This window comes from Taudactylus pleione, unplaced genomic scaffold, assembly GCF_031769625.1.
Source record: "Taudactylus pleione unplaced genomic scaffold, aTauple2 ptg000201l, whole genome shotgun sequence".
Taxonomy (NCBI): Eukaryota; Metazoa; Chordata; class Amphibia; order Anura; family Myobatrachidae; genus Taudactylus; species Taudactylus pleione.
In genome coordinates, this window is record NW_028284603.1 from 57706652 (window position 1) to 57732964 (window position 26313).

A 26313-nucleotide genomic window follows, 5' to 3' on the forward strand; every position below is an offset into this window, starting at 1 on the left:
TCAGAACTGGAAGAAGATGGCCTGGTCCGATGAATAAAGTTTTCTTTAACATCATGAGGATGGCCAGTGAGTGTGCATTGTTTTCCTGGGAAAGAGATGGCACTAGGATGCACTATGGGAAGAAGGCAAACCAGCGGAGACAGTGTGATACTCTGGGCAATGTTCTGCTGGGAAATCTTGGGTCCTGGCATTCATGTGGATGTTACTTTGACATGTACCACCTACCTAATCATTGTTGCAGGCCAAGTACACCACTTCATGGCAACGGTATTCCCTGATTCCATGGTAGTGGCCTCTTTTAGCAGGATATTGTGCCCTCCACATTGCAAACATTGTTCAGGAATGGTGTTGATCAAATTCCCCAGATATCAATCTGATGGAGCATAAGTGGGATGTGCTGTAAAAAGAAGTCAGAGCCATGGAGGCTCCACCTCACAACTTCTAAGTTTTAATGAATCTACTGCTAACGTCTAGGTGCTAGATAGCACTGGACACCTTGAGAGGTCTTGTGGAGTCCATGCCTCAACGGGTCATTGCTGTTTTGGCGGCATGTGGGGGACCTATACAATATTAGGCAGGTGGTTTCAATGTTATGGCTGATTGGTATGTTATACTAGTATTGTTGTGTTGTGAATGGTACCTTGTGCTGCAGTTAAATTGAGTACTTGGCCCTGGAGGAGGTTTCTGGACAAAATAATGTATAAAAAATGCCCAAGGGAACATGTAAGAAAAGGCTCTATTGTACTGCCAGAAATGTATTTAGTACTTGATTCTGAGTGACATTCACCACCGATGTAGGATGCCATGGAGCGATTCTTTCCAGCGATGTATGCTCCTTGATTGTGTTCAGACAGAGGGCCTGATTCAGAGATGGACACAATGATAAAATTCACGCATTTCAGTGATTAGTGGTGATCTGCGCATACGTCTGAGTCACTCTGTGTATGTGTTAAGTTCCATCATCGTCAGTGCTCGCAATTAGGGTATATTCGCAAAGTGTTTGACAGGCAAGGCGTTTGTGGTTGGCAATGGGGGTGGCAACTCAAACGCAGGCCTGTCGCGACCATTTATGGGGTGTGTCTCAGCCTGTGACTGCGATCCCGTATGCAGTAGAAATGACTCTGGTGTCTCAGTTCCGGTGGCCACTCTTACTCCGAGGTCCATTAATGGACTGCTCTATTACCGATGCTACCTGTCTGTACTCAGCCACTTGGATGCACCAATCGGTATTTCTGTGTCTACAGGCACTGACCGTAGCATTTCAGTTGTTGCACATTCATACTCACGGGTGTAACCCAAGGAAGGGCTTTGTAGCGGCCTTTGCATAAAGTTGCAGATGATCGGCTGCCAATAGACGCAGACATAGAAGCAACTGCATCCTGCTCAGAATCAGACCCTTAATCACATGTATAACATTTATGTAACTCGGTAACCTTAACAATAGATATACATTCGCATTTTCTATGTTGGATTATTTATTGGTATGAATTTAGGACTGGTGCTTTCAGTCTTCTGTGTAAAATGTTTCTTTAACCAATGGCATGCATAACTGTGTTTTCAAACTGTAGATCTTCAGTATCAATTGTATTTTATAACTGAATTACTTTCTATAATCTAGCATTTTCTTGTAATTGACTTTACATTATTTAGCTTTTAGAATGGATCAGACGCACAATCCCATGGCTGGAAAACCGCACCCCAGAGAAGAATATGCAAGCCATGATGAAGAAGCTGGATGATTTCAGAGACTACCGTCGCAAACACAAACCTCCCCGAGTGCAGGAGAAATGTCAATTAGAAATCAACTTCAACACTTTACAGACAAAGCTGAGAATCAGCAATAGGCCGGCATTCATGCCATCTGAAGGCAAGATGGTGTCTGTAAGTAGAAAGGATTTCCTTTGAATAAGCATTCAGAGATTAGCACAGTAATTACTAGCATACAGTCAGGGGTGTATCTATAAAGGGTGCAGGGTGTGCGGTGCACACTGCACACCCTGCATACTTACTTTCTGCAGTCTCCAGAGTGCTGTTCTGCAGTGCTGGGCCCGCACTGCAGAGCAGCGAAAATCACAGGGAAAATGATGGCAGATATTTTCCCGATGACTTGCGCATGCGCAGAAAAGTTGTCCCCGGGAATAAGGCATGGGTGCCATTTTTCCGGAGATCTGCACATGCGCAGAGAGGAGAGGGCCCAAACAGAGGCTGCACATGGGCCCCCTCCTCTCTTAAAATGCCCTACATTCAGTATATAAGTTTATCAAAGTACAGTATATCAATATATATGTATTGTTTGTTTAGTACACTGTTATGTCATTATTTGCAGAGTTTGAGAGAGATTTCTATGAGTACAATGGCTTATAAAGTACAGAGTAGAGTGCTGTAATACCGTGCTGCGCCCATGTGCGGCTGATCGCCCATTTCAGCAAGTCTCTGCTTCTCCTATTCAACATGTAGCCTAATTGGGTTAATGGTTCAATAGATGTTCAGGTTGGATAATAGTAGATGCAAATGTAACTGTGTGAATAAGTAGTAGATTGTATGCAAAATACATCAATCATTGCAGAATAGCATGAGCACCTCTTCTTGCCATACAGGACATTGCAAATGCCTGGCAAAGGTTGGAGCAGGGAGAGAAGGGGTACGAGGAGTGGCTGCTTAACGAGCTGAGGAGGCTTCAAAGGCTTGATCACTTGGCTGAGAAATTCAGGCAGAAGGCAACGACGCATGAGACCTGGACTTCCGGTAAGGATGCACAGAAGTGTCACAATCAGAAGCTAGTTGTGTACCTATTCAATTGCTATACATGCAATTATTTCTACTTCAGGGTCCATAGGGTATCCACAGGATACCTTGGGGTCTAGGTGATGACGTCAGGCATCGGGCACCATAGAGTTAAGTTTTCAGCATCCCAGGATGCACTAGGGTCCCCCTCCTATACCCTGCCCCCGAGCCAAGGCATCTCAGTTTAGTTTGGTGCCCGGTCGGAGTCGGATGCCATCAAGAGCCCCTGAAGTTTTCCTCAATGCAGCTGTGGCTGTACATCTGGAAGTACAGCATGGACAGTCAGTCCTGACGTCCATGCTGTCTTCCCTACACCCCCGCCGGTACCAGAACGCCGGTACCGATCCGGGGATGCTGGTAGGCATCTGGGGTCACAGCTAGTGGTGACCCCAGATGTTTAGGACCATGGCCAGATTTAAGGGGGACAGCAGGTAAGCAGCGGGGTCCCATGGTGGGTCCCCGCTGATACATGGTCCAGAGTCCCCAGGCAGGGGGCTCCCTGGGGACTGGCTGCAGCGTGGAGCCAGGTACTAACCTGTGCTTCCACTAGCCCCCTGGGACAGCAGGACCGCGGCAGAGCGGTAGCGCTGCGGCGTCCCAGGGGTTAAATGCATGCCAGGGGAGCGCGCCTTCCCTGTCTCACAGCCGGCGCCTCCCCCGCTGCACACAGCCCTCTCTGCACACGCCGACTGGCCCTGTGGCAGCGCTCCTCCCCCAGGCCAGCCTCCACTATGCTCCTCGGTGGCCATCTTCTAGAACGCATGGTGAACGCTGCTGGAAGTCTGGACGGAGGCATCGTGGCCTGGGTCCCCCCGCATACCTCTCCTCCGCTGTGGTCAGGTCTGTGTATGTAGCGCTGTGTCCTACCAGACTCTGTGTCTGTGTAGTTGATTTATCAGCGCTGTTAGTGCAGAAATTGATTTTCTTTGCATTGTATGTGACTGTGCTAGCGCTGCTGCCTGTAATTTTTACTTTCTAACTGTCAGCCTTATTACTGTCCCTGCTCTTTCTGCTAAAGCCCTTGCGGTGCGGTGCTGCAGGGTGGTCTCTCACTATACTAAAAGTATTGGTGAAGAGGGGTCACATACTTTCCACCATCATGTCTGAAAGTGACTTTCCTCTCCGGCTTCAGTGTACTACGTGTAAAGTACCTATAGCGGAGGGGGAGGGTAGCGCGGAGGGTTTATGCCGGCAGTGTTTTTTATTGGCGCGGCCAATTACGGTTACAGCACCGGTACAGGAGCCGCCCTGGGCTTGTTTCGCTCAAGCGCTTACAACCTTGGTGGGCCAGTTATCTCCGCAGCCCGCGTTCTCACAGATGGGATTGTCCCAGGAATCAGTGGTGTCGTCACCCATGCAGGGTTTCCCGAGGCAATTGATGGTATCCCGCAGTCTCCCTATTTCCCCTCTCCCGGTCTCTCAGGAGCCGGCGTGGGTTAATTCCCTGACTAGTTCTGTACAGCACTTGTCGGATGTGTTACAAGGGGAGTCTGTGTTGCGCCCACATAAGAGGCCGGTGGCATCTCTGTCTGCTCCTTATGAGGATGACGAAGTGACGTCTGATGATGGGGAGATTCTGGATCTTTCCGACCAGGAACCTCTCCGTACTAAGGAGGCGGACGCTAGGTCCAAGGTATATATTCCTGGACTTATTCGGGCAGTCCGCACTGCTTTGGTAATTGAGGACGAAGTTCCTCCGGCGTCTAAATCCAAATATGCCTTTTTTTAAGGATGTTAAGGGTGACCCCACAGTCTTTCCTCTTTCGGGTCAGTTGGTGGACCATTTAGAGGAGGCGTGGAAACAGCCTGGCAAACGATACCAACCGCAGAGGCGTTTGGCGGTGGCTTATCCGTTCGTGGATAATTATTTTTCTAAGGGGAAATCCCCTCCACAGGTGGATTCTCATGTGACGCCTTGTCCGCAGTGCCACTTTACCCATGCCATCCATGTTCTCCCTTAAGGATGCTAAGGACCGCAAGGTGGAGATCTGCCTATAGTCCGTTTATTCCCTTGTGGGGGGGGCAGTGCGGCCAGCTATGGCCATTTGCTGGGTTGCCAGAGCTATGGAGCGCTGGGCGGATACGTTGGAGACGTCCTTTGACTCCGACTGTTCGGCTGAACAGACGGAGTTGATCAGCAATCTCCGGGATTCGGCCACTTATATCAACGAAGCGGCCTTGGATATTAGTACCCTGGCGTCTCGAATTTCTTCGGCAGCTGTAGCTGCTCGTCGCACATTGTGGTTGCGATCTTGGAAGGCGGACGCTGATTCCAAAAAGGGTTTGGAAGCGTTGCCTTTTAACGGAGAAGTTCTCTTTGGTCCGGACCTGGACAAAATTGTAGCCATGCTGGCGGCAGCCAAATCGGCATGTCTCCCGTCTGCTGCAGTTCCTTCTGGTTAAGGTACGTCGTCCTTTCGGCCTTATAGGGCCCATGGTAGGCCTAAAGCACAGTCCTTTCCCCGACAGGCTGGCCCCAAAAAATCGGCCAAGCCCCGGAAGCAGGCCTGGAGTACCAGACGTCCGGCCCCTAAGCCAGATGACAAGCCTGCGGCCTGACGGTCCAGGCCTCCCTTTGGGGGATCCCAAGGTGGGAGGCCGCCTGCTGCAGTTCGCCCGGTGTTGGTCGGTCACCACGACAGACACTTGGGTTCTCGAGGTGGTCTCACACGGGTATGCCCTCTCCTTCCGGCACAGACCCCCATCTCGATTCTTCACCACGGGCCTGCCATCAGACTGGAACAAAGCCGCGGAGCTGCGGAAGGTCTTGCACACTATGCTCCAGGCTGGAGTTATAGTGCCTGTTCCATTCTCCCAGAAGGGCCAGGGTTTCTACTCCAATCTCTTTTTGGTGCAGAAACCCAATGGGTCGTTTCGTCCGATACTCAACCTCAAAGCTCTCAACAAGTCTTTGCGGGTTCCGAAGTTTCGGATGGAGACCCTACGGTCCATCATTCTGGCGCTGGAACCTGGGGACTACATGGTGTCATTGGACATACAGGACGCTTACCTGCATGTCCCTATTCTTTCGCGCCATCAGCAGTTCCTCAGGTTTGCAATCCGCAGCGACCACTTTCAGTTCCAGGCGTTACCTTTTGGCCTGGCGACAGCACCACGTGTTTTCACCAAGGTGATGGCGGTCATGGCGGCTTCCCCGCGGCTGCAGGGAGTCCGCATGTTGCCGTACTTGGACGACCTTCTCTTAGTGGCAGGATCTCCGGAGCTCCTTCTACGCCACTTGGACCTGACCATTGCGGTACTGCAACGGCACGGCTGGTTAATAAACTGGCAGAAGTCCACCCTGATCCCGTCTCAGAGGATTCTGCACCTCGGAGCCTTATTGGACTCCGGACAGCAAAGGATCTTTGTGACGGGGGAAAAGATCTCTGCCTTGCAGTTGCGGGTGCGCAGTTGTCTGCAGAGCCGCCGGGTGTCTCTACACTCGGCGATGAGGTTACTGGGTTCCATGGTGTCGGTTTTCGACATGGTGGAATATGCCCAGTTTCACTCCAGACCTCTGCAGCACCTGATCCTGTCCAAATGGAATGGACTGCCTCAGAGTCTAAAGTCCCAGACGATGGTGCTCACTCCGGAGGTTCACCTGTCTCTTGCCTGGTGGTTGCAGACGACCCATCTCAACAAGGGTCGTCCGTTCTGAGTGGCGAATTGGGTCCTGTTAACAACGGACGCCAGTCTTCGGGGCTGGGGAGCAGTCTCGGGTCCACACTTGTTCCAGGGCAGGTGGACTCCGGTGGAAACAGAGCTTCCAATAAACATCTTGGAACTCGGTATTCAATGCTCTCCAGCAGGCGCACCGGGTTCTCCAAGGTCACCCAGTGCAGGTCCAGTCGGACAACGCTACCACCGTGGCCTACATAAATCGGCAAGGAGGAACCCGAAGTCGGGCGGCTCTCGTAGAGTTGTCCCGAATCCTGGTATGGGCGGAGCGCAGTCTTCCGGCCATATCAGCAGTCTTCATCCCGGGAGTGCTAAACTGGGATGCGGACTTTCTCAGTCGCCAGGACGTTCATCCGGGGGAATGGTCTCTGCACCCGGACGTGTTTCAACTACTGGTGGACAGGTGGGGTCTTCCAGAGATCGACCTCGTAGTGTCCCGGCACAACAACAAGTTGCCGGTGTACGGGTCTCGCACAAGAGACGAAAAGGCGTCTCTGGTGGATGCTCTGTCCGTCCGGTGGACGTTCCGGTTCGCTTATCTGTTTCCTCCGGTTTCCCTTCTTCCGCGAGTGATCCGGAAATTCAAACAGGAAGGAGGGACACTCCTGTTGATAGCTCCCGCATGGCCCAGACGGCACTGGTTCTCAGACCTGCAGGGTCTGTCCGTGGACAGTCCTCTGCGGTTACCGCTACAACCGGACCTTCTGCCACAGGGTCTTTGTCTTCACCCGGACCTGACTCGGTTGTCTTTGACGGCGTGGCTGTTGAGACGGCCATGTTGAGGTCCAGGGGGTTTTCCAGCTCTGTAGTTTGAACCATACTAAGAGCTCGGAAGCCGTCTTCCGCGAGAATATACCATCGCGTGTGGCATACGTTCTTCCAGTGGTGTCGACCGAGAGGTTATGCACCACGGGAGTTTTGTCTGTCTAGAGTGCTAGCCTTTCTACAAGCGGGACTAGACCATGGGCTTCGCCTTGCTTCTTTGAAGGTGCAGGTTTCTGCCCTGTCGGTCTGGTTTCATCGTAGGATTGCTACAATCCCTGATGTGCGCACCTTTATGCAAGGTGTTCTGCGAATTCAGCCGCCTTTTGTTCCACCTGTGGCGCCTTGGGACTTGACTGTGGTCCTGAGGGCTCTCCAGGGACCGCCGTTTGAACCACTGGGCTCAGTGGATCTTAAATGGCTAACAGCTAAGACTGTTTTCCTTCTGGCCATAGCTTCGGCCAGACGTGTTTCTGATTTAGGGGCTCTCTCTTGTAGACCCCCTTTCTTGATTTTTCATGGGAACAGGGCAGTGCTACGCACTTGTCCTGAATTTCTTCCCAAAGTTGTTTCCCAGTTTCATGTTAACGAGGAAATAGTTGTAACGGCTTTTAACTCACCTGGACTTTCAGTGGGTGAGGCCACTTTGGATGTTGTGCGGGCCTTAAGGACTTATGTTGACCGCACTTCTTCGTTTAGGAAGTCGGACGCCTTGTTTGTCCTCTATGGTTTCCGTAAAAAGGGTTGGCCTGCTTCAAAGCAAACTTTGGCAGCCTGGATCCGTATGGCGATTTCAGAAGCTTATCTTCATGAAGGCCTGCCGGTTCCTCCTTCTGTGAAGGCTCATTCCACTAGGTCTGTGGGTCCATCGTGGGCAGCTCGACGTGGTGCCTCTGCAGTCCAGATCTGCAAGGCGGCCACGTGGTCCTCTGTCTATACCTTTGTGAGGTATTACGCGTTTGACACCTTTGCCTCTCAGGATGCTTCCTTCGGACGGCGGATTCTCCTTTCAGCACAGGAGCGTCCCCACCCTTGAAGGATACTGCTTTGGGACATCCCCAAGGTATCCTGTGGATACCCTATGGACCCTGAAGTAGAAAATATGAGATATGGTAAGAACTTACCCTTGTTATCTCTATTTCTATGAAGTCCATAGGGTTCCACAGGACTCCTGCCCTGTCGCACCTGTGCTGCAGATGGGCTTTGCTCTGGTCACCGTTTTTTCCGTCTCCCTCTGGTGAGAATGTGATTCTTGTGTGTGTCCAAATCTTTTTTCTCTCTCTTCCTTCTCCTCCTCCGGCCTATGGCTTGGTACAAAACTGAGATGCCTTGGCTCGGGGGCGGGGTATAGGAGGGGGACCCTAGTGCATCCTGGGAGGCTGAAAACTTAACTTTATGGTGCCCGATGCCTGACGTCATCACCTATACCCCAAGGTATCCTGTGGATACCCTATGGACTTCGTAGAAATAGAGATAACAAGGGTAAGTTCTTACCATATCTCATATTTTTTGTCCCTGCATATTGAGTCCCATTGCATTCAGTATATGAGTGCACAATATACCTATATGTGAAGCGTAGTGCAAGAGATGTGCGCCAACACCCGTGTTTTGGTTTTGGTTTTCAATCTGTATCTCCTTGTGCTTTGGATCTGAATTTGGTTTTGCCAAAACCACCCCTTGCATGTTTTGGTTTTGGTTTTGGATCTGTATTTTTTTTTCCAAAAAATTATAAAATCTGCCAAAATGACATATTTATTTTGTTTTGTTCCTACAGTATTATTAACCTCAATAACATTAATTTCCACTCGTTTCCAGTCAATTTTGAGAACCTCACAGCTCACAATATTGTTTTCATCCAGTTTAGGCCCAAAATTTGCACCAAGCTAGCTGGCTGACTAAGCTAAGCGGCAGCAGTGGGTGGCACAAACACGTAGCAGTTCAACTTCCAACATGGCACATCAGTAAACAAATGTTTTTATTATTCCAGAGGCCTGTCCGAGTTGGAGTATGTACAGTCAGGTGCATAAATATTGGGACATTGACAGAATTTTCATATTTTGGCCTCTAGTCACCACCACAATGGTTTTGAAATGAAACAAACAAGATGTGCTTTAACTGCAGACTTTCAGATTTCATTTGAGGGTAATTACAACCAAATCAGGTGAACAGTGTAGGAATTACAACGGTTTCTATATGTGCGTCCCACTTTTTAAGGGGCCAAAAGTAATGGGACTATCAACTCAAAAGCTATGTCAAGGACAGGTGTGGGCTATTCCCTCATTATTTCATTATCAATTAAGCACGTAAAAGGTCTGGAATTGATTCTAGGTGTGACATTTGCATTTGGAATCAGTTGCTGTCGACTCTCAATATGAGATCCAAAGAGCTGTCACTATCAGTGAAGCAAGCCATCATTAGGCTGAAAAATCAAAACAAACCCATCAGAGAGATAGCAAAAACATTAGGTGTGGCCAAATCAACTGTTTGGAACATTCTTAAAAAGAAAGAATGCACCGGAGAGCTCAACAACACCAAAAGACCACAGAAAACAATTGTGGTGGATGACAAAATAATTATTTCCCTGGTGAAGAAAAACCCCTTCACAACAGTTGGCCAAATCAAGAACACTCTCCAGGAGATAGATGTATATGTGTGCAAAGTCAACAATCAAGAGAAGACTTCACAAGAGTGAATATAGAGGGTTCACCACAAGATGCAAACCATTGGTGAGCCACAAAAACAAGAAGACCAGATTAGAGTTTGCCAAACAACATCTAAAAAAGCCATTACAGTTCTGGAACAACATCCTATGGACAGATGAGACAAAGATCAACTTGTACCAGAGTGATGGGAAGAGAAGAGAAGTAAAGGAACTGCTCATGATCCAAAACATACCACCTCATCAGTGAAGCATGGTGGTGGTAATGTCATGGCGTGGGCATCAATAAATACAAGGGAACTGGTTCCCTTGTATTTATTGATGATGTGACTGCTGACAAAAGCAGCAGAATGAATTCTGAAGTGTTTTGGGCAATATTATATGCTCATATTCAGTCAAATGCTTCAGAACTCATTGGACCGCGCTTCACAGTGCAGATGGACAATGACCCGAAGCATACTGCAAAAGCAACCAAAGAGTTTTTTAAGGCTAAAAAGTGGAATATTATGCAATGGCCAAGTCAACCCCCTGACCTGAATCCGATTGAGCATGAATTTCACTTGATGAAGACAAAACTGAAGGGAAAATGCCCCAAGAACAAGCAGGAACTGAAGACATTTGCAGTAGAGGCCTGGCAGAGCATCACCAGGGATGAAACCCAGCTTCTGGTGATGTCTATGCGTTCCAGACTTGCAACAAAGTATTAAAAAGTGAAAGTTAGATTTAGGATTGTTTAATTTGTCCCATTACTTTTGGCCCCTTAAAAAGTGGGAGGCACATATACAAACCGTTGTAATTCCTACATCGTTCACCTGATTTGGATGTAATTACCCTCAAATTAAATCTGAAAGTCTGCAGTTAAAGCACATCTTGTTTGTTTCATTTCAAAACCATTGTGGTGGTGAATAGAGGCCAAAATATGAAAATTCTGTCAATGTCCCAATATTTATGCACCTGACTGTATGTAGTTGAAGGCAGGGACAGGAAGGGTTGATTGGTAGTATATTCAATTTCATATTTTGATTCGCAAGTAAATTTATGAGGGAGGAGTGGTTGCATTTAGAAAAATCATTTTAATCATTCACATCTGCTGCTGCTGGGAGTGGATTTTCATCCCAGAAGGGGACCAGGAAGACTATTAGTAGTGCTTTCCAAAACAATTGACTGTTAAATAATCCTTTGCAAAGATTCCACTTAAAAAGCATTTCCCAACCTCTTCAGGGACATTAAAAAAAACGTTAATTATTGGCCTCCAAAATGCCGTTGTACCCACTGTCCACTTAACCACAGATATATAGACAAGCTGAACAGAGCAAATGCAAGATTTAAGGTTTAAGTCTTACTGTCACAGCTCCCCGGACTTCGGCACTCACTTACCGGGTCCGGCGGCGCTGGTCTGCAGAGACGCATCGGGTGGTGCGTCACCGGCGTCCCCCGCTGGTCTCTGTCCCTCCCTCCCCTGACGGATGCAGGCGGCCACGGCTGCCTATGGGCATGAGCGCCGACCTGCTGAAAATGTAAAGGGCCATACACACGCCCTTAGCAACGTCACAGGAGGTGACTGGGGTAGCCCTGCTTATTTAAGGAAGACTCTGTGAGCCCTGCTTATTTAAGGAAGACTCTGGGAGCACTCCAGAGTATAGGCTCATTTACCATACTCCAGCATCCTGTGATATTCCTTTACCTGTTTCTGACCTTGGCTTCGTTTGTGACCCTGATTTCGCCTGACCCCTGGTACTGCATCTGATATCTGGTTTTGACTTTGGCTCTTCCCTGTGACCTGTTTACGCCTGCTCCGTGGTACCGTCTAAGTCTGTTTGGTTCTGACCCGGCCTGTCGACTAAGCTATACGTCTTCTCCGCTTCATCCAGAGTTTACCAGCACCTGTATAAGGGAACCTATCCTGAGTGCCGCAACCTGTGTGTCGGATGCAGCCAAGTCCATACCTTCTTGTGAGGGTCTCTGGTGAATACCCCGGCACATTAGACTCCACGCCTCAGGCATAGGTCTAGCCAACTCCCTAAGTAAGGGCCACATCCATAATCCATCCGAGACATGTGACAGAATACTCTGGCAGTAAAGACATGGATGCTGCTGGGAACCCATTTCAACGAGACCAGCTAGAGAACCTTCTTGCTAGGGTCCAGAAGCAAGAGCAAGACCAGGCCCAGATTATGCAGTGTCTGCAGACCCTAATGCAGCAAGTCGGTGCTGCTCAGTCACCTCCGGTGCAGTTATCCACTCTGCCTACGGTGACTGTACAAGCTACGGGGGCTACCGCTCCATTACGCATTCCGAATCCTACGAAGTATGATGGGGAGCCCAAAGGCTATCGAGGATTCCTAAACCAATGCTAAATTCAATTTGAGGTCCAAGCAGCAAATTTTCCTTCAGAGAGGATGAGGGTGGCTTACATCATCTCGCTGCTGTCCAGTCAGGCGTTGGCCTGGGCTTCCCCATTGTGGGAAAGGAATGATCCCCTGGTCAATAGCAGCGCAGAATTTCTGAAAGTTTTTTGGAGGGTCATCGATGAGCCTGGACGAGTATCCTCTGCGTGGTCAGCCATCTTGCAGTTGAAACAAGGCAATCAATCAGCAGGACAGTTTGCTGTGCAGTTTCGAACCCTTGCTTTAGAATTAGGGTGGAATAATGAAGCCCTGACGGCCACATTTATGCAGGGGTTGTCAGATCAGATCAAAGATGTACTCGCATACAGAGAATTGCCAACCACTTATGAATTCCTATCTATCTATACACCCTTAATGTTGCTATTTAGCGTTATAGGTCGCACAAGAAATAATTGCTTTCCATACTTGGATTGTGGTTCCAAAGCACAAAAAGATATTATTCACCAAAAAGCAGATGGTTACATGCTGTGATCTAAATACAATTAGCGCAAACAAATGATACAATCACAAGGTACAGTCAAATACATATGCATGCGCTCTGGATCCAGATCCGCGGCATCAACTATGAAACCTCCGTCAACAGAAAAGAAAAGATGACTAACTACCAGATCCAGGGTGCTTGCTTATAAACCCTTGCAGAGATAGGCAATACAATAGAACAAGTTGGCATAATCCCATTGGTTCTTCTTCCTGATTCTTCTGTTATGATACAGTTCATAGGTCAGTTTGTATTGTAACAGTTCAGCCTCCAACAGTTCTTTGTGTCCGTTTTTCCGCCGAAGAACAAGTCTAAACTGGCTACATTGCAGAGTACATTTCAATGCCTAACTCTCTATGATCCATAATTTGCAGACGCATGTTGCGATTTCCTCGCCGATGGAACCGGAAGTCTGCAAATAAACAGTGGTTTAGAATAGCACCAAACACGGTCTGCTTATCATGTACTAAACCTGAGATCTTAAATACAGTCGCTTTATTACATAATTAATAATGAATACAACCTTGAATATTAACCTTAATGCTGGGGAACATTTCTATGTAAGTGTGCAGTGTGTAAGTATAAGGATATTAAGAAAAGACGCTAGTTAGCGTTGTGAGTCTACGTGTTTGTGAAGTACACCGTGGTACATGTTTTGCAGGGTTGTTCATATTATATGTTTTAGTAAATGTATGTATGTATATAATGAGGACTTTTAACATTGTTCTATTGCGTGGGAATCGCACGACGCTAAATAATAGCATCGCCGTATGTACTGATATTGTGGGATTTGCTAAAATGGTGTCTTGTTGCCATTCGCAAAATGCCATAGTGCAGATTTTAATTTTAACAGATTCTGTCTCAGCCAATTATCTGGCTTAGACACACTTTAGATGATTTAGGGCAAAAGAGAAGGAACAGTCCTGTCGCTTCACCTTCAAGACCGCTCCACGGTTCACGGCATCGGTGGAATCTTCTGAAGAGCTTATTCAGGTCAGGAAGTCCCGCCTTCCTGCCTCAGAGAGGGAGAGGAGGTTCAAAAACAAGCTCTGTCTGGTGAACCGGGTCATATTCTTTCGGGCTGCTCAAAACGTCCAGGAAACGAGAATGCCTAACTGATCAAGGGGTGGTTAGATTAGGTACGTTTCAACACACCCCAATAGACTGCACTACTCCTCAGTTCACCATCGATGTAACGCTGGTCCATGGGAATTTCTCTGAGATCTTAAAGGCTTTCTTAGATTCAGGTGCCGATGGCAACTTCATTTCCCCTAAGAAAGTGCAAGAACTGGGAATTGCGAGTGTACCTCTACAAACACCCTTGTGTATCATTGGAGTGGATAGGAATAAACTTCCTACAGCTACCATCCACTCTTGAACAACAGAAATCTCCATGCAGGTGGGCACGCTCCATCGGGAACAGATAGCATTCTATATATTTCCATCAGTATCCGGTCATCTTGGGTCTACCCTGGCTCTGCAAGCATACCCCCATTTTAGACTGGAAAGGACCTCAGATCCTGTCATGGGGACCTCAATGTCATGGGTTATGTTTGTCATCAGTCAAACCCCCACATCGTGTTATCCTGAGTTCAGTAACTACTTCTGGAGATCCTCTTCCCGCTCCATACAGGTCCTTCAGGGATGTATTCTGTAAGAAGGGTGCTGAAATGCTTCCTGCACACAGGGAGTGTGATTGTGCTATTGACTTGTTGCCCGGGTGCCTCCTCGAGGAAGAGTCTTTCCCCTTTCGCTTCCTGAGTCCCAGGCAGTATCAGAATATGTCAAAGAGAATTTGGAACAAGGTTTCATCAGGGAGTCTAAATCGCCCACTGAAGCCGGCCTGTTCTTTGTCAAAAAGAAAGACGGGTGGCTGAGACCATGCATTGACTACCTGACTGGCCTGAACGCCATTACCATCAAAGACCGGTATCCTCTGCCTTTAATTTCTGAGCTCTTCGACCAAATTAAAGGAGCGATGATTTTCACTAAACTAGATCTTCGTGGGGCCTACAATCTGATCAGAATCCGACCCGGGGACAAATGGAAGACAGCCTTTAATACTCGTGATGGCCATTACGAATATTTAGTTAGTTTTGGATCGAGTAATGCACCAGCTGTCTTTCAGAAATATATGAATTATATCTTCCGGGACTTACTATACAAATATGTAGTGGTATACTTGGATGACATCCTAATAATCACAGAAGACGAAAAGAGTCATCACCAACATGTGTGTGAAGTACTGTCCTGGCTTCGGGCCAACCAGCATTTTGTAAGCTTGAAAAATGCTCCTTCGAACAAAGGGAACTAACGTTGCTAGGATATATAATCTCGGGCTCCTGCCTTCAGATGGACCCAGGAAATCTTATCGCAATCAACAACTGGCCCCGCCCAGTCAGATTGAAAGCAATACAACGCTTTTTGGGTTTTTGCAATTTTTACCACCAATTCATCAGGAACTACTCTTCCATCGCAGGTCCCATCACTGCTCTTTCCAGAAAGGGTCAAGACACTTGTGTGTGGCCTCCTGAGGCAGTAGACGCTTTCCTCAGTTTAAAGCAGTGTTTCCTTTCAGCACCCATTCTGAGGCAGCCAAATTGTGATTAAGTTTTTTTCCTGGAGGTGCATGCCTCCACGTTTGGTGTTGGAGCAGTACTGTCACAGAAGGATGATGAGGGCAAGTGGCATTCCTGTGGGTTTTTCTCCCTTAAGTTCTCTGCACCAGAAAGGAATTACGCTGTCGGGGATAAAGAGCTACTTGCCATTAAGTTGGCTCTTCAAGAATGGTGTTACTTGTTAGAAGGAGCGAAGTATCCGGTGACAGTCTATACCGACCATAAGAATTTGACGTATCTCAAAACAGCTCACTGCCTAAATTACCATCAATCTAGGTAGTCGTTGCTTTTGATCGGTTTAATTTAGTGATTACCTATCGGCCGGGTAATAAGAACGTCAAGGCTGATGCACTCTCCTGAGCATTCAACACTGTTGAAGTGGAGGAGGTAAAAGAAGACAAACCAATTTTGAACCCTGCGTGTTTTGTGGTGGCTACCAACTGGGTCAAGATTCCAATGGGGAAGACATTTATAGCACCTGAGTTCCGGTCTAGGTTACTTCAGTGGGCTCCTTTGTCGCGCTCACAGGCCATGCGGGCATAAGGAAAACTTTGGAGCTAATTCTCAGGAATTATTGGTGGCCGACTGTGTCAGGATGTGAACGACTTTGTGGCAGCATGTCACATCTGTGCTCAGCATAAAGTTCCGCCGCACGCGCCATCAGGGTCCCTGCTTCCACTATCAGTGCCTGATTGTACTTGGACCCACATTTTGATGGTCTTTGTGACAGATCTGCCTTCTTGTCAAGGATTTACTACCATATGGGTAGTTGTGGACAGGTTTTCCAAAGCTGCACACTTTGTTCCATTAAAAGGATTAACTTCGGCTCCAAAGTTAGCAGAGGCTTTTATAAGTGAGATTTTCCGGTTGCATGGATTTCCAAAGGACATTGTGTTAGATCGTGGGGTGCAATATACTTCCAAATTCTGGAAGGCATTATGTAAATGTTTTGGGGGCAAACTAAGCTTTTCCTCGGCCTATCATCCTCAGAGTAACGGTCAGACGGAACGGGTAAATCAAGATTTGGAAAAATTAATTCGTATGTATGTGTCGGCCAATCAGGATGATTGGGTTGCTTTACTTCCTTGGGCTGAATTTGCTCATAACAACTTGTTTCATGAGTCAGCGGGTCATTCTCCATTCTTCATACAGTATGGGTTACACCCTGCGTTACCAGAATTACCAGACTTTGGGTCAATACCCCATCAGTTGTCCATGATACAGTTAAACGATTCCTCAATATCTTGAGGGACGTTAAGAGGAACTTGTGCAGAGCATCTTCACGATACGAGATGGTGGCAGACAGAAGGAGGAGGAAGGTTCCTTTACTGTGTGCGGGTGACAGAGTATGACTCTCAACCAAAAAATTACGTCTGAGGGTACCTACAATGAAGTCTGCTCCCAGGTTTATTGGGCAATTTCAGATTCTCCAAGCGATAAATCCTGTGGCTTATCTTTGAAAACTTCCTGGCACGCTTAAGGTTCTGAATGTTTTTCACGTTTCCCTTTTGAAACCGCTGGTTCTGAATAGATTTTCGAAGCCCTGTGATCCTCCAGCAGCTATTCCAGTAGATCATCAGGAGGAGTACAAGGTGAAGCAGATTTTAGACTCCAGGATGTCCCGAGGTATAGTCCAGTTCTTGGTGGACTGGAAAGGATATGGTCCAGAGGAGCGCTGTTGGATCAAGGCCTCAGATATTCATGCACTCCGACTTCTTCAGAAATTCCAAAAGATGTTTCCTGGCAAGCCGTTTGTGGGGTGTTTGGTGCCCACCCCTAGAGGAGGGAGTAATGTCACACTGCGCCAGACTCCAGCACTAACTTACCGGGTCCGGCGGCGCTGGTCTGCAGAGGGGTAGCGGGTGGTGCGTCACTGGCATCCCCCGCTGGTCTCTGCCTCTTCTTCCCCTTACGGATGCAGGTGGCCGCGGCTCCCTATGGGTGTGAGCGCCGATGTGCTGAAAATTTAAAGGACCATACACATGCCCTTAGCAATGTCACAGGAAGTGACTGGGGTAGCCCTGCTTATTTAAGGAAGACTCTGTGAGCACTCCAGTGCCAGAGTATAGGCTAATTTACCATACTCCAGCGTTCCTGTGATATTCTGTTACCTGTTTCTGACCTTGGCTTCGTTTGTGACCCTGACTTTGCCTGACCCCTGGTACTGCATCTGATATCTGGTTTTGACTTCGACTTTTCCCTGTGATCTGTTTACGCCTGCTCCCAGGTACCGTCTAAGTCCATTTGGTTCTGACCCAGCCTGTCGACTAAGCTATACATCTTCTCTGCCTCCAGAGTTTACCAGCACCTGTATAAGGGAACCTATCCTGAGGGCCACGACATGTGTGTAGGACGCAGCCAAGTCCATACCTTCTTGCGAGGGTCCCTGGTGAATGCCGCTGGCACATTAGACTCTGCGCCGCAGGCATAGGTCTAGCCAACTCCCCAAATACGGGCCACATCCATAATCTGTCCGAGACATGTGATGCTTACGTTGTGTCTTTCTTGAGAATCCTTGAGCACCATGCCTTCTTCTGCTGCTACTGGGAGTGGATTGTCATCCCAGAAGGGAACCGGGAAGACTACCAGTAGAGCTTTCCAAAACAATTGACTGTTAAATAATCCTTTGCAAAGATTCCACTTGAAAAGCATTTCCCAACCTGTACAGGAACATTAAAAAAACATAGTTAGTGGCCTCCAAAATGCCATTGTATCCACAGTCCACTTGATCACAGATATGTGGACAAGCCGAACAGAGCAAATGCAAGATTTAAGGTTTAAGTCTTACATTGTGTCTTTCTTGAGAATCCTTGAGCGCCATGCCTGTTCCTGGGAGTGGATTTTCATCACAGAAGGGAAGATGTGTCTTTCTTCCCAGTGGACACAGATCTGAAGAGATGTAAAGAGCTGTTGGTAAGCAAATTGTCAGCTCAAGTGGCACTTGATGCAGCGGTGGCTTCTCCTTCAGCTTCTCCGGCAAGTGCATCTGCCAACAAAAAACTAAATTTTCAAAACACCCACTAGTGATGCAGATGAGTCAACACAACCAAGTATTAACTTCTGACATCTGGTCGGGTCAGAATTGCCTAATATTAATGACACCTCTACCGTGACTCCATCTGATACGGTCACCATTCAAAGAATGGTTGAGGACTATTTAAAAAATGTTAATGATAGTATCCAAATAGGCACGTCAGACAGTCCGTTTGACTACTGGCTGGAAAAAAAGGTAATTTGGAGGCCCTTGCACAAACTGGCTTTGCTTTACTTGAGCTGCCCACTCTCCAGTGTGTACTCAGAAAGAGTTTTCAGCACAGCCGGGAACCTTGTCAGTGATTGGCCTATAATCTTTTCCAAAATGTGGAAAAGATTATGGGCCTGATTCAGAGCCGTTCGCTATTTGCGGTCGTTCGTTCAAAAACAAGGGGTGGCTATTCAAATGATCCGTTCGCAAATTGCAGTCTGTTCACACCTCTAAGTCTGAACGAGCGAGCAAAACATACGCTCGTTTATTTGATAAAAACGCCCCCTGGCCGCACGCATCATACGTCATGTCCGCTATTTATTAGATTCATCAAGTACATCGTACAGCGTATGAACTGCTCGCTATTCTTGTGGTTGGTGTTTTCAACCGCTATTTTGCGAGCAGTTCTGAGTTAAAAAAAAACAAGTGACGTGGTCAATGACGCTGCTGTATTAATTATACACTCCCTTAAAACGCCCGTTTTGACCTTTAAGCACGCCTGCGTTCGGATCTCCACTCCCCGTTTTCAAGCACCTTCCCCTGTTACCACCCACATACGCCTCATTCTGTCACTCAAAATAGCAGGCCCTCGCTATATTGCGTACCAACGATTTTCGGCCGCACTGACTGGTTCGCGCATGCGTACTAAAAACCGTACGCATGCGCAGATGTGCGAACATCGCTCGGAACGAGCGTACTGCCGCTAGCGAGTGGCTCTGAATGAGGGCCTATGTCCATCAAAATGAACTACAAATTCTACAACAAAGACCTTCACTGTCAATTACGTGCAAAAATTACAGAGGCACCTGTAATGGTGGATTCCAGTGAGGACAAATTAATATTGTGTGAAGATGATGTATACACTGATGAGGATGAGGAATCGGATGATGATGATGGTGACAGCAACTGTATAGCCAGTTTGTGCACGTAGAGATCATTGCCAGCAATGTCAGCTGCCCATTGGTAGCTTGTTTTGTGGGGGCCCAAACAAACCAATCTCTTCATGATCGAGGATATTGTTGATGAAGGTGTTGGTGGTGAAGATGGCAGGTGCTTGGATCTAGCAGAGAGAAGGGAGCTAGCTGACACTGGACTGCTTGTTGTTACTTTTTTAGCCAAAGTTTCTGAATTTTGCAAAAACGTTTTTGATGGATGCACTGCAGATGACGTAACAGGGTGGAGGTTCCTAGATGGTTAAGGTCCCTATCTCTATTAATTTTGGCTTTACAAATGGTACAGATGCCTTCACAACTGTCAGGATTTGGGTTAAAATAATTCCACACCCAAGATGTGGCTTTTCTGGTGTTATGCCCAGGCATCACCTCAGCCTATAACCCCAGTTTATATCGTTACCCCAGCCTATACCATCACCCCAGATTATACCAGCACCCAAGCCTATATTGTTATCCCATCCTGTATTGTGTATAAATTACAGCTGCGCTCCCTGTTAGATTGGGGATTCATTGTCCACTTTAGTGGATGTGAGCTCCATTTTAGTCCATTTCACCACACCCCCTACACATCTACTGACCTGGGCTACAGGAGCAGCAGCTGCACTCTGGAATACGGTTGCATGGAGTTGCCCCTCTGACTCGCTGAAATTTAGGTAGAAGGGCCATGGGTAGGGAGTAGGGACACTATATCAGAGAACGCAGTTTTAGCTGCTTTATACCATTTTTTAAACCATAACATCTATTGTCACCTTTTGAAAATATGTTTATGTGAATCTCAGCTGAGGAGTTTGTGATGTCATTATGTTTAATATATTATGCATGTTATTTAACTCTTTGTTGTGGTCTTGTAGTCGGCGTGTAGACTCATTTAATCATGATTGAGAAAGAAGTGAAAAGTTGCATTTTTTTATTGCTAACTTTGTTATTAAATTGTAAAATTGTAAAGTTTCCACTTACAGTGTCACAAATTAATTTAATACGTGTTGAATATTACACTGCGGTTCCACTTACAGTGTCACAATATTTTTTATGTATACATTGCGTTTCCACTAAACGTGTCAATATTTTTTACGAATACTCTGCGTTTTCCACTTAGTGTCACAATATTTTTTATGAATACACTGCGTTTTCTACTTACAGTGTCATAAACAATACGTGTATGAATATTACACTGCGGTCTGACAGGTAGCGTCACAGTAAAATAATAATAATATAGTACACTGGGGTACAGCACAAAAAAAAAATATTATTTTTTTATTGATTATATTATTAGCTTTTATTTATTTATATACTGGGCACCCTTGGATGGACAGAGCAGCCCCTGCCCCTGGATGGACTCAGAAACTCCTAGATGGACACAGCAGACCGTGCCCTGGATGGACACAGAAGCCCTTGGATGGACACAGCAGCCCTTGCCCTAGATGGACACAATAACCCCTGGATGGACACAGCAGTCCCTGGATGGACACAGAAACCCCTGGATGGACACAGCAGCCCTGCCCTGGATGGACACAGCAGACCATGGATGGATACAGCAGCCCCTGGATAGACACAGAAGCCCCTGGATGGACACAGCAGCCCCTGCCCTAGATGGACACAACAACCCCTGGATGGACACAGCAGCCCCTGGATGGACACAGCAGCCACTGCCCCTGGATGGACACATCAGCCCCTGCCCTAGATGGACACAGCAGCCAATGCCTCTGGATGGACACAGCAACCCCAGCCCTGGATGGACACAGCAGCCCCTGCCCTGGACAGATAAAGCAGCTCTTTAATGGACACAGCACATCCGTTCACTACACTCTCCACAGCCAGAGTGAAAATGGTGCAGATCGTGGAGACTTTTATGTAATCCAAAACCCGCAGTAATTTGACAGGATGATGTTTTGCCTCGTTTTGAAATCCAAGTCAGGCAGGAATAAATAGCCAAACTTATCAGCAACGTAGCTGCGCAGGGATGCTGCCTGTGTCATTTATCATGGAGCTGCTGCCTCGTTCAGGGGTCCTCTTCCCCAGTTTTAAAAATATTTTTTTTTTGTGTGTGTTGTTGTGTGCATTAGCCGCAAGTTAGCTTGGTGACACTGCTGCAAGACCGCAGTGAGTATGGAGGACAGTCACATGACAGGAGAGCAAGAACCACATACCAGTCTTGTAGCTGCCGGCAGCAGTTATGATGACGATGCAAGGCCGTCAACGTCATCTATGAAGGCCGATTCCCCAGGGCTTAAGTCAGGCCATGTAAAATCAACCTTTACCCTGTTAAAGAAAAAAAAATCTAAAGCTAAATTAGCTTTAGAGAAACAAAAAATTGTCAATATGCCATTCACTACACGAAGTGGCAAGGAAAGGATAAGGCCTTGGCCTTTATTTATGACTAGTGGTTCAAGTTGTGATGATTTAAGCCCCTCTGCTTGTAGTAGATGTATAAAAAAATGTAATTGTTAAGACGAGTAAGACACAGAAACCAACCTTTTAAATAGTGTACTTAAAGAGTATCCTCCTTCCAACATTTGTGTGCCCTCTGTAAATGTGGGGAAGGGCAGTGAACATATTGCTGACATAGAAATCGAGGATGCTTCTGAGGAATTGCACCAGGCTGATGATGATGATATGATATTCCTGTAGTAATTGGCGCTGCCACTAGTAAGGATGATGAGAATGTTGCTGATGAGGATGTTGATGCTGAGGAGGATGTTTTTTGTGCAAATCTGGCAACAGTTGTTGCCCATGGTATGAAAAAGCCCATTGTCATGCCTTGGCAAAAGGCAAAAAAATTCACCTCTCATGTGTGGAATTATTTCCACCCAAATCCGGACAACAACTGTCAAGCCATCTGTACACTTTGCAAAGCAAGAGTGAGTAGAAGTAAGGATCTTAACCATCTAGGAACCTCCTCCCTTTTGCGTCACTTGCAGCGCATTCATCAAAAGTGTTTGCAAAATGTAGACAGTTTGGCTAACAAAAATGTAACAATGAGCAGTCCAGTGTCACCTAACTGCTCCCTCCTCGCTGTTACATCCAAGCGCCTGTGATCTCCACCACCAACACCTGAATAATCAACATCCTCAATCTTCATCGGAAGTAGTCCTGCATCCAATTTCCGAAGAAAAATGACTGACTCATCTCCTATCCGTGATTCTTCAGAAGGATCCTTGACTGCTACGCCTGTTGCTGCAGCTGCTGTGAGTGGATCTTCATCCCAGAAGGGGACCAGGAGGAAGACTACTTGTAGTACTTTAACAAAACAATGGACTGACAAACAATCCTTTGCAAGGGGGAGCAGGTATGACAGCAGTCATCCAGTTGCGCAGCGGATTACTGACGCCATAACAGCTATGCTGGTATTAGATGTGCGTCCAGTATCTGCCATTAATGTAGTGGGTTTTAGACAGTTAATTGAGGTCCTGTGTCCCTGCTATCAGGTCCCTTCTAGATTTCACTTCACTAGAACAGCAATTCCCAGTCTGTACAAGGACATTATATAAAAACCTTATTAATATCCTCTGAAATGCCGTTGTACTCACTGTGCACTTGACCACTGATATGTGGACAAGCTGGACAGGGCAGACTAAGGATTACATGACTGTTACAGCCCACTGGATAGGTGTATTGCCTACAATGGTGCAAATAGCAGCAGCATCTAACAAATGCCAGCTCATTCAGAGGCAGGCTACTCTGTGCATCACCGGTTTTACTAAGAGGCATGCCACTGAAAACCTCTTAAGAATACTCAATGATATCATTGCAAAATGGCTTACCCCGCTTGCACTCTCCTCGGGATTTGTAATTTCTGACAATGCCACCAATATTGTGAGAGCATTACATATGAGCAAATTTCCAGCACGTCCCATGTTTTGCCCACACAATTAATTTGGTGGACAAGTAATAGGGGTGTACAGGATATGCTCTCGGTGGCCTGAAAAATGTCAGGACAATTTCGACATTCAGCAACTGCATGTCAAAGATTGCAGCACCAGCAAGTACTGTTGAATTTGCCCTGCCATCAGCTGAAGCAACAGGTAGTAACTAGGTGGAATTCTATGACATAGGGCGTGGAGCGGGAATGCACCTTACTCAAGCGCACTGGAGAAAAATGACCATGTTGTGCAAGGTTCTCAAACCCTTTGAACTTGCCACATGTGAAGTTAGTTCAGACACTGCCAGCTTGAGTCAGGTCATTCCCCTCATCAGACTTTTGCAAAAACAGCTGGAGAAACTGAAGGAGGAGCTGAAATGGACTTGTGGATCAAGCCCTTGATTCACTTCGCCAGGATCCAAGGGTCGTCAATCTCTTGAAATCAGATCACTATATTTTACTTGATCCTAGGTTTAAGTCATACATTGTGTCTTTTTTTTCGACGTACAGCAAAATCTGATGATGACATCTGGTCGGTTCTGAAAGAACTGCCTATAATTACTGAAATGTCTACTGTGACTTCTTCTGACACTGTCACCATTCAGAGGATGGTTGATGACTATTTTAGGCATCCAAATAGGCATGTCAGAATGTCCATTTCACTACTGGCAGGAAAAGAGTCAATTTGGAGGCCCTTACACAAACTGGCTTTACTTTATTTAAGTTGCAGCGCAGCCGGGAACCTTGTCAGCGATCGGTGTGGGAGGTTACTTCCCCAAAATGTGAAAAATATGATGTTCATTAAAATGAATTACAAGTTCCACAAGGAAGACCTTTACAAGCAATTCACTCAACAAAATACAGAGGCACCTGTAATGGTGGATTCCAGCGGGGACAAATTAATATTGTGTGAAGAGGATGTACACACTGATGGGGATGATGATGACAATGATGATGATGACATCTGATCCATCTTACCTATATTGTAAAGCCATTTGTGCATGGAGATTATTGCCGCCAATGCCCACTGTGCATTGGCAGCTTGGATCATTTGGGCCCAAACAAACCAATAATTTCAGCCACAAGTGGCAGTCCCTGTCGCTGAACTGATTGGTTTGTTAAATTGTGCATCGGCGATGCGTGTGTTAAACAGCAGCCAATGAGAGTCAGATAGACTCTCAATGACTACTGCAGCACCCACTGCAAGAGCCGGGCTTCCGTCCGGCTCCTGCAGTGGGTAATGGGACAGACGTCATGACATCATGACGTCTCTCCCATAATGCTGAGTGCGCCAGCCCGGGAGGACTGGCGGGCAGAGGCGGCGGGAGCGGTGTCGCGGTCCGGAGCAGCAGCTTGGATTCAGGTAAGTATATTTTTATATATATATTTTTTAAACCTGTCTGCACTACTGGGGGCACAACGGGGGAGGGGGGTGCCTACTTCTGGGGGGACCTTTACTGGGGTTGGGGGCACAACGGGGGAGGGGTGGCTACTACTGGGGGCACCATTATTGGGAGGACCTGTACTGGGGGAGGGAGGCTATTATTGGGGGCACTTAATCGGGAGGGGGAACCTCTACTGGGGACTACTACTTGGGGGGGGGAACTACCACTGGGGGCATTATAAAAGGGGCCTACTACTAGAGGCACTGCACTGGGGGGACACTACTGGGGGCAATAATAGGAAGGGCCACTACAGGGGGCACTGGATAGGGGGGATCACTTCTGGGTGCCTGCATAAGGGGGATCACTAATGGGAAAACTGCATGGCAGGGACTACTGCTGGGGGCACTATATAAAGGGCACTGCATAGGGGGGGGACTACTACTGGGGTCACTATACAAAGGGCACTGCATAAGGGGATACCGCTACTGGGCGCACTGCATTGTGGGGACTGCTACTTGGGGCACTGCATAAGGGGGAACACTACATCACTACATGGGGCACTGTATTTGGGGGGGCCACTACTGGGGTACTGAGTAAAGGGAACTAATCGGGGGCTGTATAAGAGGGACCACTACTGGGGATACTGTATAAGGGGCACTACTATGGGCCTGCATAAGAGGGACCACAACTGCATACTGGGGGTACTGTATAAGGGGTACTACTGGGGTTAAGATGCATATGGATAGGAATGTTCAGCGTGAAAATAAAGGGGTGTGTCATGTTGAAACGCCCCATTTTTAAGTGACCACGCCCATTTTTTGCCGTACACACATCGGGGGGGGGGGGGCCTCCCTTTTCAAATTTGCCCTGGGCTCCAAATACCCTAGTTACGCCACTGACTATATGGTCATAGAAATTCAGAGATATTGGTTGCATGCATTTGCAAATACATGGAAAGCTGCTAGGCCACGTCACGGCTTCTCTGTCACTAGCAGTCCCTAACACTAAGGGGTTCACGTCCGGGGCGCAGTGCACCCCGAAATATGTCCAGCCCAGGGCCTCACACGAAAAATGGAAAAAGAGTGACAGTGCAGTGTAAAGTATAGATGTGTAAGACTAATTAATAAGTGTTGAAAGCTGAACTGCCACATGTTAGTGCCGTCCACTGCTGTCGCTTAGCTTAGTCAGCCAGCTAGTTGGATGCAACCTTTTGGCCTAAACTGGATGAAATCAATATTGTGAGCTGTGAGGTGGTCAAAATTGACTAGAAATGACTGGAAATATGTGTTATTGAGGTAAATTTTTCTGTAGGAACAAAAAAAGGCCCAAATTTTGTGATTTTTAGCTGTTTTTTTTGATCTTTTAAAAAAAAAATCCAGATCCAAAACCAAAACACACAAGGGTGATTTTGCCAAAGCCAAATCTAGATCCAAAACACCAGTTAGATACAGAAACCAAAACACGGGGTCCGCGCATATCTCTAGT

At 47.1% G+C, this 26313-nt stretch overlaps 1 protein-coding gene across 1 annotated transcript in view; it reads left to right on the forward strand.

Annotated features, from left to right (window-relative positions):
• Positions 1–26313, forward strand: part of ACTN2 (actinin alpha 2) — a 146674-nt gene that overhangs the window by 84388 nt on the left and 35973 nt on the right. Inside the window, exons 11-12 of the mRNA XM_088477637.1 lie at positions 1651–1881; positions 2598–2745. Of these exons, the coding sequence (XP_088333763.1) occupies positions 1651–1881; positions 2598–2745 (379 nt within the window). The remainder of the gene's footprint in view (positions 1–1650; positions 1882–2597; positions 2746–26313) is intronic.